At 43.9% G+C, this 13,413-nt stretch overlaps 1 protein-coding gene across 2 annotated transcripts; it reads right to left on the bottom strand.

Moving 5' to 3' along the window:
* Positions 1-585: 585 nt before the first annotated feature.
* On the bottom strand, positions 586-9,138 carry LOC110504673 (uncharacterized). Of its 2 annotated transcripts, none has more exons than XM_021583446.3 (5): positions 8,819-9,138; positions 6,783-7,193; positions 2,044-2,279; positions 1,607-1,832; positions 586-1,469 (listed from the first exon to the last, which is right to left on the bottom strand). In XM_021583446.3, exons 2-5 carry the CDS (start codon positions 6,961-6,963, stop codon positions 1,345-1,347), a joined length of 768 nt encoding a protein of 255 aa, XP_021439121.3. In that variant the 5' UTR covers positions 6,964-7,193; positions 8,819-9,138; the 3' UTR covers positions 586-1,344. The 2 variants fall into 2 exon arrangements, with proteins under 2 accessions (XP_021439121.3, XP_090076389.1); XM_090220263.1 differs by having other exon boundaries at positions 8,810-9,106.
* Positions 9,139-13,413: the final 4,275 nt, after the last annotated feature.

Below are 13,413 nucleotides of genomic sequence, written 5' to 3'. Positions count from 1 at the left end.
CCCTCTCCCTCTCTTTATTAATTCTCTCTCTCTTTATTAATCCTCTCCCTCTCTTTATTAATTCTCTCTCTCTTTTTTAATCCTCTCCCTCTTTATTAATCCCCTCTCTCTCTCTCTCTTTATTAATCCCCTCTCTCTCTGTATTAATCCTCTCCCTCTTTATTAATCCTCTCTCTCTCTTTATTAATCCTCTCTCTCTCTCTTTATTAATCCTCTCTCTCTCTCTTTATTAACCCTCTCCCTCTATTAATCCTCTCCCTCTATTAATCCTCTCTCCCTCTTTATTAATTCTCTCTCCCTCTTTATTAATCCTCTCCCTCTTTATTAATCCTCTCCCTCTATTAATCCTCTCTCTCTCTTTATTAATCCTATCGCTATCAATCCTCTCTCTCTCTCTTTATTAATCCTCTCTCTCTTTATTAATCCTCTCTCTCTTTATTAATCCTCTCCCTCTTTATTAATCCTCTCTCTCTTTATTAATCCTCTCTCTCTCTCTCTTTATTAATCCTCTCCCCCTTTATTAATCCTCTCTCTCTCTTTATTAATCCTCTCTCTCTCTCTCTCTATCTTAAACACCCTCACACATTTCTTCCACATTTTTATTCAGCTGAATTAGAAGACAACAGGTCAAATTAATTTGTGCATTGCACAAGCATATTTCACACACAATATTGAAATAACCTCCTCAAACAAATGTAGTTAGAGCGCAAATATTCAAAACAGAATATGACCAGAAAATCTACGAGGTTAGACCGTTAGATAACAACAACTAACAAAGCAAAAGACCAGGCAACTAAAAACATGACAGGATGGTTTGACCTATAGCCCAAACATACCACGCCCCTTATTACAGCTGGGGTTTTTCTTTTTTTTACATAATTCATGATAAGAAACTTGAAGCTAAATCTTTTCCTCCAACCCCATGTACAAATGAGATACAAACCTCTTGTACATATGTAGAAATAGCTCTTGTGTTAGCCATGTCCAAACCTCTTGTACATATGTAGAAATAGCTCTTGTGTTAGCCATGTCCAAATCTCTTGTGTATTTAGCTTCCAGGAGAGGTAGAACTGTATGACTACCATGCAGTCTCCAGGAACCTTTAAAGGGAGCCGTTTCACCAGAATACCAGCGCCAAGCATTCCTCCCACTCAGCCGTGCATGTCCACCTTTAACTCGGCTAAGTTTGGAGCTCATATTTCTCAGCACCGTTCCTCAGGTGAGTGTCTGTCCGTAGGTCACTTGTACCTGGTATTCATATGAGCCCGTCAAGTGGGCAGTACCTCTTCTGTGTGGTTGGTTGACTGGAGGTGACCCTGGTGTTACCTGAGGTTTGGCTGCTAGCTACAGGTGAAAGGGTTTGGTGGCCACAGGGGGCATGGTGGTGGGAGAGGACGTGGCAAATGCTCTCCTGAGCTGGGCCACCCGACCACCAAATGCTGGGCTCTCCTCTTCATGACTGACCACCACTAGAGAGATAGAGAGGGAAAGGATTGTACAAATATATGTTAAGTCAATGAGCTTGAATCGAGTGTAGAGTATGTCATACACACGCACTCATGCACACACAAAAAACACTCTCTCTCTATCGCTCTTTCTCTCTCACCTCTTCTGCTCTGTGGGCAGGCCTTTTGTCTGGCTGACAGCTGGGGTTGGAGACAGAGGCTGATGTTGCTGCAGTGGGGTCTGTAGCAGAGGCCCCAGTCCTTTAGGTCATCTGTGCTGTAGCCTGACACACTGTCGATGCTGTCCTCCCTGGTGTCCTTTGGGTCGACCTCAGCACTGCCTGTGTACTGGTCCTCCTCAGAGTCCTTAGACCCGTCTGAGTCTTCCTGGAAATAGAAGAAGAATGGTGAGCTACATCCTGTATGGTAGAGCTGATATCTTTCTCTTTCCCTCTCTTTCTGTGTCTCATGCAAACGCAAACGCACACACACACACACACACACACACACACACACACACACACACACACACACACACACACACACACACACACACACACACACACACACACAAACACACACACACACACACACTTACGCTGAGTTGCATCAGTATGGCTGATTGTGAGCTGGTTTGGTGGTTCTCTCTGTCTGTCAGTAGAGACACAGTATGGATATCAACCACTAGGTTGTTAATTTCTGTACTCTGTAGTCTGGTGTTGGTACGAAGGGTCTGGAGGAGTTTGGAGGATCTAAATTCATCCACCTCTCCGATCACGCTCACACTCACATCCCCATCACGACCCAACAGCCAACGCACGCTCTTACTGTGACCTGAGGAGACAAAGAAACACACAGACACATTGAATGTCACACTGTGTAATTATCACAGATAATACAATAGAAGGTAACTCTTCAAACCTATCAGTATTTTAGATCCATTGTCAGAGTTCATCATGGAGTCTGGTTGTCGTACTGGTTCCAGCCCAGCAGATGGTGCTGTTGTCTTATCAGTGAACAAACACATCACTGACGTCTGCAGTAGCCTAGTTTTATCTATTGTCCAGTGTATAGGATCTACACAAACACTGCCTTAGGGTGTTTTCACATATAGTCCTCTTTAAAAGAACCCAATCTCAGTCCTCTTTAAAGTGAACTCTGAGGTAAAAATTAAAAAAAGCAAGAGAACTCAGTTGTCTTTGTATTCACACTGTCCTCTCCTTGGAATGAGGACTCAACTCTTTTGCCAGTTCACTGTTTACCTATTTTGTGGTCTGAGTTCTCTTTGCATTCACATTGCTATGTTTAGAAAGGAACCAAGATCTTTTTCCAACATTTACTCAATGCACTCTGGGTACAAGACAAGCCATTCTGTCTTATCGGAAGCTAATAGATTGCATGTAGTTATTAGACATCATTATTATAAACAAAAGATAATATTAACATGTAAATATTATTGGTAACAAAATAAATAGCTGAAGAATAACTGCAGATTTAATAACGATGTAATTGAAGATTGTACCCCCTTTAAGAGCTAGCATTGATTTGGTACCCTATTGTCTTCTCACACTATTTAAAGAGCTAGCATTGATTTGGTACCCTATTGTCTTCTCACACTATTTAAAGAGCTAGCATTGATTTGGTACCCTATTGTCTTCTCACACTATTCAAAGAGCTAGCATTGATTTGGTACCCTATTGTCTTCTCACACTATTTAAAGAGCTAGCATTGATTTGGTACCCTATTGTCTTCTCACACTATTCAAAGAGCTAGCATTGATTTGGTACCCTATTGTCTTCTCACACTATTTAAAGAGCTAGCATTGATTTGGTACCCTATTGTCTTCTCACACTATTCAAAGAGCTAGCATTGATTTGGTACCCTATTGTCTTCTCACACTATTTAAAGAGCTAGCATTGATTTGGTACCCTATTGTCTTCTCACACTATTCAAAGAGCTAGCATTGATTTGGTACCCTATTGTCTTCTCACACTATTTAAAGAGCTAGCATTGATTTGGTACCCTATTGTCTTCTCACACTATTCAAAGAGCTAGCATTGATTTGGTACCCTATTGTCTTCTCACACTATTTAAAGAGCTAGCATTGATTTGGTACCCTATTGTCTTCTCACACTATTCAAAGAGCTAGCATTGATTTGGTACCCTATTGTCTTCTCACACTATTTAAAGAGCTAGCATTGATTTGGTACCCTATTGTCTTCTCACACTATTCAAAGAGCTAGCATTGATTTGGTACCCTATTGTCTTCTCACACTATTTAAAGAGCTAGCATTGATTTGGTACCCTATTGTCTTCTCACACTATTCAAAGCCCACAATCGAATAATCAGTGTGTGAAGCTCTCAGCCTATAGATGACATAATTCAAACAAATAAAAAAAAGTGTGAAAACCCCCTTACTGACACACTATGGTCTTCACCTTCCGGTAATCACTCCGATCTGACCTTAGACCTGTGCTAATTGGTGTCATAAGTGGGATTCAACCTGTCTCTAGTTACAACCTCTAGTCTCTAGTTACAGCCAGGTCACCATTACAGTGAAATGAACATGATACACATGAACAGGCTACTAGCCTAAATTTGAAAAAAATGGCCCATTTCAATTCATTAATTTCAGTTCAGATAATTGAAAATAAGCCTATGTAATAAGGGAAGAGCACAATTGCAAGAAAAGGTGTGGAAGCAAATCATCTTGGAAATATGTGATGGATTTTTTAAGCTTACAGGATGGACCACAAGCTGTGTGTGCGCGCCTGCATCCTTCCCTATATGTGTGCGCGTACGTATATCTGCTCGTGCATGTGTGACATTTAGGAGTTGTACTGTGTTGCCTACTTACTATCTTACATAAGGAGAGTCTTTCTGGGCCATGGGGCCTGTGAGAAGAATGGTGAAGTGTTTGATGCTCAACACTCTGTTCTGCTGGTCAGTTTGACACCAGGTGTTAAGAGATGACCTGGCCTGACCTTCTGCTACTAAGATGACACGCACACACGCGCACACGCACACACGCGCACACGCACACACACACACACACACACACACACACACACACACACACACACACACACACACACACACACACACACTCAGGTGACACAGAGCACAGATTGGAAAGACGTAGTGGTAACGAGATATTCAGGGCTAAAAGCAGCGAGCCTCACCAAACCACAGGGCTTACTCAATTCTATTCACTCCTATTCAATCTGCCGGGCAGGCAGGCATGTGGAATGAATTAATCGCTGCCGCTGTGTTTCTGATTATAGAGCTCTGATAAGAGGGCTGGGTACTACACTATACTGTTCTATTAGTACCAATGGAGATTCTATATTCTATATCCTATCAGATAGAGAAAGGGACAGGGGGAGAGAGGAATAGAATGGGTAAAAGAGAGACAGAGAGGGGGATAGAATGGAAAAGAGAGAGATTTGGGTTAGTGAGAGTGGTGGAACTAGGCCTGATCTGAAGGCCTTTCTCTGTAGATAAGAGTGTGGTTTCAGGGTTGTGTTTCTCAGAATAGTGGAGTGGGTGCTCAAGCATGCTCAATTACTCATTGCCTCTTTCTCTCTCCAGGTCTCTTTCTCTCCCTGCCTCTTTCTCTCCCTGTCTCTCTCTCTTTCTGTCGCTTTCTCTTCCTGTCTCTCTCTCCCCGCCTCTCTCTTCCTGTCTCTCTCTCTTTCTGTCTCTTTCTCTTCCTGTCTCTCTCTCCCTGCCTCTTTCTCTTCCTGTCTCTCTCTCTTTCTGTCTCTTTCTCTTCCTGTCTCTCTCTCCCTGTCTCTCTCTTCCTGTCTCTCTCTTCCTGTCTCTCTCTTCCTGTCTCTCTCTCCCTGCCTCTTTCTCTTCCTGTCTCTCTCTCTTTCTGTCTCTTTCTCTTCCTGTCTCTCTCTCCCTGCCTCTTTCTCTTCCTGTCTCTTTCTCTTCCTGCCTCTTTCTCTTCCTGTCTGTTTCTCTTCCTGTCTCTCTCTCTTCCTGTCTCTTTCTCTTCCTGTCTCTTTCTCTTCCTGTCTCTCTCTCCCTGTCTCTTTCTCTTCCTGTCTCTCTCTCCCTGTCTCTTTCTCTCCCTGTCTCTCTCTCCCTGTCTCTCTCTCCCTGCCTCTCTCTCCCTGTCTCTTTCTCTCCCTGTCTCTTTCTCTTCCTGTCTCTATCTCTCCCTGTCTCTTTCTCTTCCTGTCTCTCTCTCCCTGTCTCTTTCTCTTCCTGTTTCTTTCTCTTCCTGTCTCTCTCTCTCCCTTTCTCTTTCTCTTCCTGTCTCTCTCTCCCTGTCTCTTTCTCTTCCTGTCTCTTTCTCTCCCTGTCTTTCTCTCCCTGTCTTTCTCTCCCTGTCTCTTTCTCTTCTTGTCTCTCTCTCTCCCTGTCTCTTTCTCTTCCTGTCTCTCTCTCCCTGTCTCTCTCTCCCTGTTTCTCTCTCCCTGTCTCTCTCTCCCTGTCTCTTTCTCTTCCTGTCTCTCTCTCCCTGTCTCTCTCTCCCCTTCTCTCTCTCCCTGTCTCTTTCTCTCCTCGTTTCTCTCTCCCTGTCTCTCTTTCCCTGTCTCTCTCTCCCTGTCTCTCTCTTCCTGTCTCTCACTTCCTGTCTCTCTCTCCCTGTCTCTCTCTTCCTGTCTCTCTCTCCCTGTCTCTCTCTCACTGTCTCTCTCTCCCTGTCTCTCTCTCCCTGTCTCTCTCTCCCTGTTTCTCTCTTCCTGTCTCTCTCTCCCTGCCTCTTTCTCTTCCTGTCTCTCTCTCTCTGCCTCTTTCTATTCCTGTCCTCACTCTTTCCCCCTCATACTTCCGATCTCCCTTTCTCTCCCCCTACCTCCACATCTTTCATTCCTCCCTCCTGTTCCCTCTCTCTCTTTCTATATTTGAAAGGTTTTCCTCTCTCCCTGGCCTACACTTTAGGCCCTTTGGTGTGTTGAATCTGAGGACAGATCATTCTGTGCAGGCAGAGGAGAGGAAGCAGAGAGAGGAGAGGAGGCAGAGAGAGGAGAGGAGGTAGATAGAGGAGAGGAGTCAGAGAGAGGAGAGGTGGTAGAGAGAGGAGAGGAGGTAGAGAGAGGAGAGGAGGCAGAGAGAGGAGAGGAGACAGAGAAAGGAGAGGAATCAGAGGGGGGCAGAGGTGGGTGTGACCACCCAGGGAAAGGAAATCCTAAATGATAAAATAGACACTCCTAACTCCTCTTACCCTAACACAGGGGCTTGTGCTGAAGTATACTCTAGTTTACAGTAAATTACCTGCATTTATTCTGTACTCACTAGCACCGGTGTGTGTGTGTGTGTGCGTGCGTGTGTGCGTGTGTGTGTGCGTGTGTGTGTGTGTGTGTGTGTGTATTATGCTGTACCTTTCTTAGACCTGGCGTGTTCCCTGGTTCTCCTCTCTCTCTCGTCCTTCTCCTCCCTCTCTTTCCAGCGTCTGACCTGCTCCTCTCTCATCTTCAGGAACAAGATTCTCTTCTGGTTTTCACTCAGGGCCTCCAGAACCTCTGGGTCCACCCACATCTCCTGTAGGATCTGAGCCAGCATACTGTCTGATCCTAGATTAACCTCCTTCCTCTGGTGCTGTTGGGACTGTCTAAAATGCTGTTTCCGGCCTGGTTCAACAGAGGGCTTTAAATCTCAACGTCTGGTGGATCTGGTACAGTCCAAATTCCAAAATGCTGAAGAGTTCTCTTGCAACTTCTCAGACGTTCCCTCAGTAATATTATATGGCTTCTGCTGGGAGGGTGGATGGTCACTGATTCCTTGCTGGTACTCTAGAGCAGTAGAGAGTATATATATATATGATTACATCGTTTGCCTTTCTTCACAGCTTTTCCCTCTTTGGCTGTCCACCAACATAATTGTTGGTTTTTGTGTGTGTGTGTGTGTGTGTATTTGTGTGTGTGTGTGTGTGTGTGTGTGTATGTGAGTAAATGCGTGTCCACTCCCTCTACTACCCCCTCACAGAGAGCTGCCCTACTGCTTTTAAACATTTGAAGGTAAACAGAGACCAGAGAACAACCCAGCTGGGTGACAGAATGGCATTTCATGTCAATAGAGAGAGAGACACACATGAACCTGACATTATTTCCATCCTTTTGATTTAGAGAGGGAGGGAGAAAAAAAGAGAGTATGCTGGCACTGTTTATACTTTTTTAGAGACAGGAAGAGAAAGAGAGGGAAACACAGAAACAGAGAGAGAAAAGGGGTGGAAGAGACTTTGCATCTCTCATGACCAAGACAGAAGAGACAGAGCGATAACCAGCTATCTCTCATGACCAAGACAGAAGAGACAGAGCGATAACCAGCTATCTCTCATGACCAAGACAGAAGAGACAGAGCGATAACCAGCTATCTCTCATGACCAAGACAGAAGAGACAGAGCGATAACCAGCTATCTCTCATGACCAAGACAGAAGAGACAGAGCGATAACCAGCTATCTCTCATGACCAAGACAGAAGAGACAGAGCGATAACCAGCTATCTCTCATGACCAAGACAGAAGAGACAGAGCGATAACCAGCTATCTCTCATGACCAAGACAGAAGAGACAGAGCGATAACCAGCTATCTCTCATGACCAAGACAGAAGAGACAGAGAGATAACCAGCTATCTCTCATGACCAAGACAAAAGAGACAGAGAGATAACCAGATCTATGTATCCCCCCTCCTAAGGCTCATGGTCACCTACCCTCTTACCTTACTTATACTCATATTGTTTTTAAAACATGATCAGCAAGGGAATGAGATAATGATCAATAAGTCTCCTTGTATATGTCTCAACACAGAGGGCCAGACCACCAAACTACCAACAAACACGTATTGTACATTCACACAGTCACAGGACATCAGTGGAGACAGAACAGTTGCAACAACAATTACTATCATATATGGAATACCACTAAATAAATCACTGCAGGAATCTAATCTTACAGTGATTAAAACATTGTTATAACCTCATTATAACAACATTGATACACAACATAAAGACATGCACTGGTGTAACTAGAGACTAACAGGAACAGATGCCTGTAACACACTGACCCATGGCAGAAAGACACACAGAAACACAAAGCGGGGAGTTTTGAATCTATGCCAGCATGCAAATACATTTAGGGTTTACCATCGTCACTGTTCACATATTGAGAATGCCAGAGCAGAGGCAAAAGGACAGAATGGAGAGAGAAAGAAGATGTGTGTTGCATACTAAGGGAGAATTATTTATTTTGTTGAGTTTCCAAACAGAGCCTGTTTTACTATAACTGACAGAGAGGGGTTGTGAGAGTCGGATGAACTCAGACAAGAACGAGAAAGTAAGAGAAAGAAAAGCGAGCGAGTTATAAGGAGAAGAAAGTAGAGAGGAGGAGAAACCCTGAGAAATCAAGCGTACTTTACTTACTGTGACTGCCCAGCCTGAAAAATTAGCAAGCCTGGTCCTGGTGTGAGTTACACTGTGACTGACTGTATCTGGGTGACGTGTGTGTGTGTGTCTGAGTCTGTGTGTGTCTGAGTCTGTGTTAGTGAGCAGTAGAGTAGTCTGTGTAGCAGAGTCGGTATGCTGGCTATGATGATCCCCTGCCTCTTTGTGTACTGGATATGAGGGGGCTGCAGTGACATCACAACATTCTCTCTCGCTCTCTCTCTCTCTCTCTCTCTCTCTCTCTCTCTCTCTCTCTCTCTCTCTCTCTCTCTCTCTCCCTCTTTTAGTTGTAATATCACAGGAACTCTTATAGGCAGGAGGAAGCATGATAACAGGCCATTGACAGGAATTGATAAACATGATTACATCAGTAGTCATCATCAGTGGCTGACCCCACACATAGTTTAATGACTGATCAGTGTCTAGACAGGTTAATGCCGGTCTATGGTACTGAGAGTCTCTGTTGTACTCTATAGACCTTATGGTACTGTTAGTGTCTGATTAGGCCTTCGGGTCACGTTGTGTTATCTCTCAGATGTCTGGTTCCTGGTGCCGCCTCATGACTTCCAGTCAATACATGGATAAAGCAAAACATGAACACAGGAAGAGCAATTACAGTACACAACAATAACAACGTGATGTAAATGTATGTTCGTTTGGGGTAGAGCATGTTGCGTATGAGTCTTGATTGAATTGAAGCAGGAAAAGGAAATATATAGCTGGTTTGGAGGAATTTCAATCACTTACAATAAATTAATATATCTTATCTCTTTCCCTGTCTTTCCCGCTTACTCTGTATTGCGACAGCAAGCTCAAGGTCCTTTTCCTGTTTCGTTCGAGTCAGGCCGGCCAGGTCAAGGTCGTCTCAGGGAAAACACATACCTGCAGCAGCAGCATGTAGACGGTTTGGGGGAAACACAAAACACATTAGTCATAAACCACCCAGCACAGGTTGGTCATTTTTCCAGGGCAATCAGATAAAGACATGTAGAAGTGAGTCTTAATGTGTCTAAGGTTGTGATTGTGAACAGGAGAGTATGTTTGTACAGACCTATTGGTTTTCACTTGGCCACTAAGTACCAAGCAGCATTTCAATACCAGGAAATGACTCACACCCTTTCCTGTAACCGTTTGATTCCTTATCATTTAGATACATTAATTATACATTAAGGATTGTAAAGAAACCACATTCACATAACAACAAGTAATAGCTGTCTAACTCACCTGGTGTAATGTAGTGTAGTATACTGTAGTGCAATGTAATGTAGTGTAATGTTGTGTGGTGTAGTGTAGTGTAATGTATTGTGTTGTAATGTACTGTAGTGTGGTGTAGTGTAGTATAATGTAGAGTAGTGTAGTGTAATGTAGTGTAACGTAGGGTGGTGTGGTGTAGTGTAGTGTAATGTATTGTGTTGTAGTGTACTGTAGTGTGGTGTAGTGTAGTATAATGTAGAGTAGTGTAGTGTAATGTAGTGTAACGTAGGGTGGTGTGGTGTAGTGTAGTGTAATGTAGATTAGTGTAGTGTAATGTAGTATGGTATACTGTAGTGCAGTGTAATGTAGTGTAATGTCATGTGGTGTAGTGCAGTGTAGTGTAATGCACGGTGGTGTAGTGTGGTGTAATGTAATGTAATGTGACGTAGTGTTGTGCAGTGTAGTGTGATGTAATGTGATGTGGTGTGGTGTAATGTAGTGTAGTGGAGAGTAGTGTAATGTAGTGTAATTTAGTGTAGTGGAGAGTAATGTAGTGTAGTGTAGTGTAGTGTAGTGTAGTGTAGTGTAGTGTAGTGTAGTGTAGTGTAGTGTAATGTAATGTAGTGTAGTGTAGTTGTAGGAGTTGGCTTTGGGGATGACCAGTGAAATATACCTGCTGGAGGGTGTTGCTTGGTGACCAGTGAGCTGAGATAAGGCGAGGCTTTAACTAGCAAAGACTTATAGATGAACTAGAGCCAGTGGGTTTGACAACGAATATGAAGCGAGGGCCAGCCAACGAGAGCATACAGGTCGCAGTGGTGGGTAGTATATGGGGCTTTGGTGACAAAACGGATGGCACTGTGATAGAATACATCTAATTTGCTGAGTAGAGTGTTGGAAGCTATTTTGTAGATGACGTCGCCGAAATCAAGGATTGGTAGGATAGTCAGTTTTACGAGGATATGTTTAGCAGCATGAGTGAAGGAGGCTTTGTTGCGAAATAGGAAGCCGATTCTAGATTTAATTTTGGATTGGAGATGCTTAATGTGAGTCTGTAAGGAGAGTTTACAGTCTAACCAGACACCTAGGTATTTGTAGTTGTCCACATATTCTAAGTCAGAACCGTCCAGAGTAGTGATACTAGTCGGGCGGGCGGGTGCGGGCAGCGATCGGTTGAAGAGCATGCATTTAGTTTTACTATTTAAGAGCAGTTTGAGGCCACGGAAGGAGTGTTGTATGGCATTGAAGCTCGTCTGGAGGTTTGTTAATTAACACAGTGTCCAAAGAAGAGCCAGAAGTATACAGAATGGTGTCGTATGTGTAGAGGTGGATCAGAGAATCACCAGCAGCAAGAGCGACATCATTTATATGTACAGGGAAAAGAGTCGGCCCGAGAATTGAACCCTGTGGCACCCCCATAGAGACTGCCAAGAGGTTCGGACAACATGAACTCCAATTTGACACGCTGAACTCTATCTGAGAACCAGGAGAGGCAGTCATTAGAGAAACCAAGGCGGTTGAGTCTGCCAATAAGAATGCGGTGATTGACAGAGTTGAATGCCTTGGCCAGGTCGATGAAGACGGCTGCACAGTACTGTCTTTTATTGATGGCGGTTATGATATCGTTTAGGACTTTGAGCGTGGCTGAGGTGCACACATGACCAGCTCTGAAACCAGATTGCATAGCGGAGAAGGTACGGTGGGATTTGAAATGGTCGGTGATCTGTTTGTTAACTTGGCTTTCGAAGACTTTAGAAAGGCAGGGCAGGATGGATATAGGTCTATAACAGTTTGGGTCTAGAGTGTCACCCTCTTTGAAGACGGGGATGACCGCGGCCGCTTTCCAATTTTTAGGGATCTCAGACAATACGAAAGAGAGGTTGAACAGGCTAGTAATAGGGGTTGCAACAATTGCGGCGGATAATTTTAGAAAGAGAGGGTACAGATTGTCTAACCCTGCTGATTTGTAGGGGTCCAGATTTTGCAGCTCTTTCAGAACATCAGCTAGGTGGAAAGCATGGCACGCTGTAGAAAAATGCTTATTGAATTTCTCGGTTATCCTAGATTTATCGGTGGTGACAGTGTTTCCTAGCCTCAGTGCAGTGGGCAGCTGGGAGGAGGCGCTCTTGTTCTCCATGGACTTTACAGTGCCGTGTGGTGTAATTTTTTAAATTTTTTTATTTATCCGTTATTTTACCAGGTAAGTTGACTGAGAACACGTTCTCATTTGCAGCAACGACCTGGGGAATAGTTACAGGGGAGAGGAGGGGGATGAATGAGCCAATTGTAAACTGGGGATAATTAGGTGACCGTGATGGTTTGAGGGTCAGATTGGGAATTTAGCCAGGACACCGGGGTTAACACCCCTACTCTTACGATAAGTGCCATGGGATCTTTAATGACCTCAGAGAGTCAGGACACCCGTTTAACGTCCCATCCGAGAGACGGCACCCTACACAGGGTAGTGTCCCCAATCACTGCCCTGAGGCATTGGGATATTTTTTAGACCAGTGGAAAGAGTGCCTCCTACTGGCCCTCCAACACCACTTCCAGCAGCATCTGGTCTCCCATCCAAGGACTGACCAGGACCAACCCTGCTTAGCTTCAGAAGCAAGCCAGCAGTGGTACGCAGGGTGGTATGCTGCTGGCATAAATGTAATGTGGTGTTGTGTGGTGTAAAATAGTATAGTGTAGAGTGGTGTAGTGCAATGTAGTGTAATTTAGTGTAGAGTAGTGTAATGTAATGTAATGTGGTGTAGTGTAGTGTAGTGTAATGTAGTGTGGTGTAATGTTGTCGTGTAATGTAGTGGTGTATTGTGGTGTTTTTTAGAGTAGTGTGGTGTAATTTAGTGTACTGGGGTTGTGTAGTGTAGTGTAATGTAGTGTAGTGGGGTGGTGTGATGTGGTGTAGTGTAATGTAGTGTAGTGTGGTTTGGTGTGGTGTGGTGTAGTGTGGTGTAGTGGGGTGGTTGGTGTGGTGTAGTGTAATGTAGAGTGGTGTGGTGTAGTGTAGTGTGGTGTAGTGTAGTGGGGTGGTTAGTGTGGTGTAGTGTAATATAGAGTAGTGTGGTGTAATGTAGTGTTGTGTAGTGTAATGTAGAGTGATGTAGTGTTGTGTGGTGTAAAATAGTGTAGTGTAATGTAGAGTGGTGTAGTACAATGTAGTGTAATGTGGTGTAGAGTAGTGTAATGTCATGTGGTGTGGTGTGTTGTGGTATAATGTAATATAATGTAGTGTGGTGTAGTGTAGTGTGGTGGTGTAGTGTGGCATATGTAATGTGGTGTGGTGTAATGTAGTGTGGTGTATTGTAGTGTAATGTGGTGTAGTGTGCTGTAGTTTGATGTGGTGTAGTGTAGTTTGGTATGGTGTAGTGTAGTAT

The sequence above is a fragment of the Oncorhynchus mykiss genome, chromosome 25 (assembly GCF_057628025.1).
Source record: "Oncorhynchus mykiss isolate SJ-2025 chromosome 25, ASM5762802v1, whole genome shotgun sequence".
NCBI classification, from domain to species: Eukaryota; Metazoa; Chordata; class Actinopteri; order Salmoniformes; family Salmonidae; genus Oncorhynchus; species Oncorhynchus mykiss.
Note: the sequence above shows the minus strand (reverse complement) of the source record. Positions and strands in the feature narration are given on the sequence as shown.